Source organism: Ziziphus jujuba, chromosome 4 (assembly GCF_031755915.1).
Source record: "Ziziphus jujuba cultivar Dongzao chromosome 4, ASM3175591v1".
NCBI lineage: Eukaryota > Viridiplantae > Streptophyta > Magnoliopsida > Rosales > Rhamnaceae > Ziziphus > Ziziphus jujuba.
The window spans coordinates 25,356,625-25,358,113 of record NC_083382.1 but is presented as its reverse complement, the minus strand read 5'-3'; the positions used below and the strand labels follow the sequence as shown (position 1 = coordinate 25,358,113).

At 35.1% G+C, this 1,489-nt stretch overlaps 1 protein-coding gene across 1 annotated transcript; it reads right to left on the bottom strand.

Moving 5' to 3' along the window:
• Window positions 1-228: 228 nt before the first annotated feature.
• Window positions 229-1,244, bottom strand: LOC107406693 (cysteine-rich repeat secretory protein 38). Its single transcript, XM_016013865.4, has one exon. The coding sequence runs from the start codon at window positions 1,215-1,217 to the stop codon at window positions 486-488; it is 732 nt and encodes a 243-aa protein (XP_015869351.3). The 5' UTR covers window positions 1,218-1,244; the 3' UTR covers window positions 229-485.
• Between the last annotated feature and the right edge of the window lie 245 nt (window positions 1,245-1,489).

The following is a 1,489-nucleotide window of genomic DNA, read 5'->3' as shown; positions in this document are numbered from 1 at the left end:
AGTTATATATGAACTTCCATTATAGAGTTTTATCTAAGCATATGCTGGTATCCATCCACATATATATATATATATATATATAGATTTTGCAATTTTTTGAGTTTAATAATGCTATAAATATCAAAATATTTATCAAAATTGTTGACTAAATTATATGGCAGATAATGTGACAAACATTGTGAAATTAATTTTTAAATATAATGTATTCCTATGCCAAACATTGTATGATATTAATACAATATATTCTAACACAATATAATCCAATCCAATATAATACTTAATACATTACACTCTTGCATTTCAGACTTACCTTATTGTTTACTAGAAATAAACAATTTGCTAGTAGTTGGTCTCACATGACACTATATGACTAAATTATAAAAGAGAAGCACCACATATAGTGCCTTTATTTTGCTTTATCATAATTTGAGCAGTAAAACAACATTTCATGCATACATATTTATTCTACCATACATAAATGTGGTCTAATAAGTAGTAGCAACAATAGGGTAAAGCTCATATCTAACATTACAGCTTCCACCTACAACCCTACCGCCTCGTTTCCCAGAGCAACAATTTGGGAGTTCGCTTATTGCACCATCAAGACACTTCTTACAATCATCGCTAGATATGTCCCTGGTGCACTGAGCCAAACCATATAGTTTCTCCGACTTTTCAAGTTCTAGCTCCCCTGTCGCGAACAACTTCGATGTAGCCGAGGCTTTATATGATAAACTACTTAGCAATTCCTTAACTTTGGGATTGAATGATTCAGGATTTTCCACATCTTGAACGTTCCACATATAGAACTTGTTTTGGTTGTCAATTTGGCCAAAGAAGTCCGAATCCGAGTACTTCAAGAGGCAATTGTCGTACCAAATTATAGCTCCTTTGTTATATGGGCAGCGATTTTTAAGCTCTTTGCTTGCATCAATTATACAGGTTTTACAGTCTGTGCTCGAGACATCACCGCGACACAGAGCGAGCCCGTTCACTTTGTTCTCGTTTTGGCCGGTGGAGTCAACTCCGAATCCAGAAGGAGGGACTTGGACAGAGAGAAGATTGAGCAGCGTATTCAAGTTTGCACCAAATGGGCTGTTGGCAGTATAGTTTTGGCTGCTGAAGCAAAAGTGGTAGAGAGGACCAGCAGCATTGGCTGAATGGAGGAAAACACAGAAGAGTAAGATAGCAAAAGGGATTGGTTTTGAGCAGGACATGTTTTAAGAAATTGGAAATTTTTTGTGTTTTGCTGTGGATATCCTCACTAATGCATCACCCTTTAAATAAATAAAGTCTTTTGGGTAATGACGGAGTTGAAATTGTTGACTTTTTCTTTTTCTTGGTGGTAGACTTGTCAAATGCCACGATTTATATAATTGGAGTTTAATTAATGGGATTTCAGATTTTTGAAAGGTGGGATTTTTCTTTTAAAATAATAATAATAATAATGAGGGAAATGCGTTGCTTGGGTCCTTGGGATATATAAACT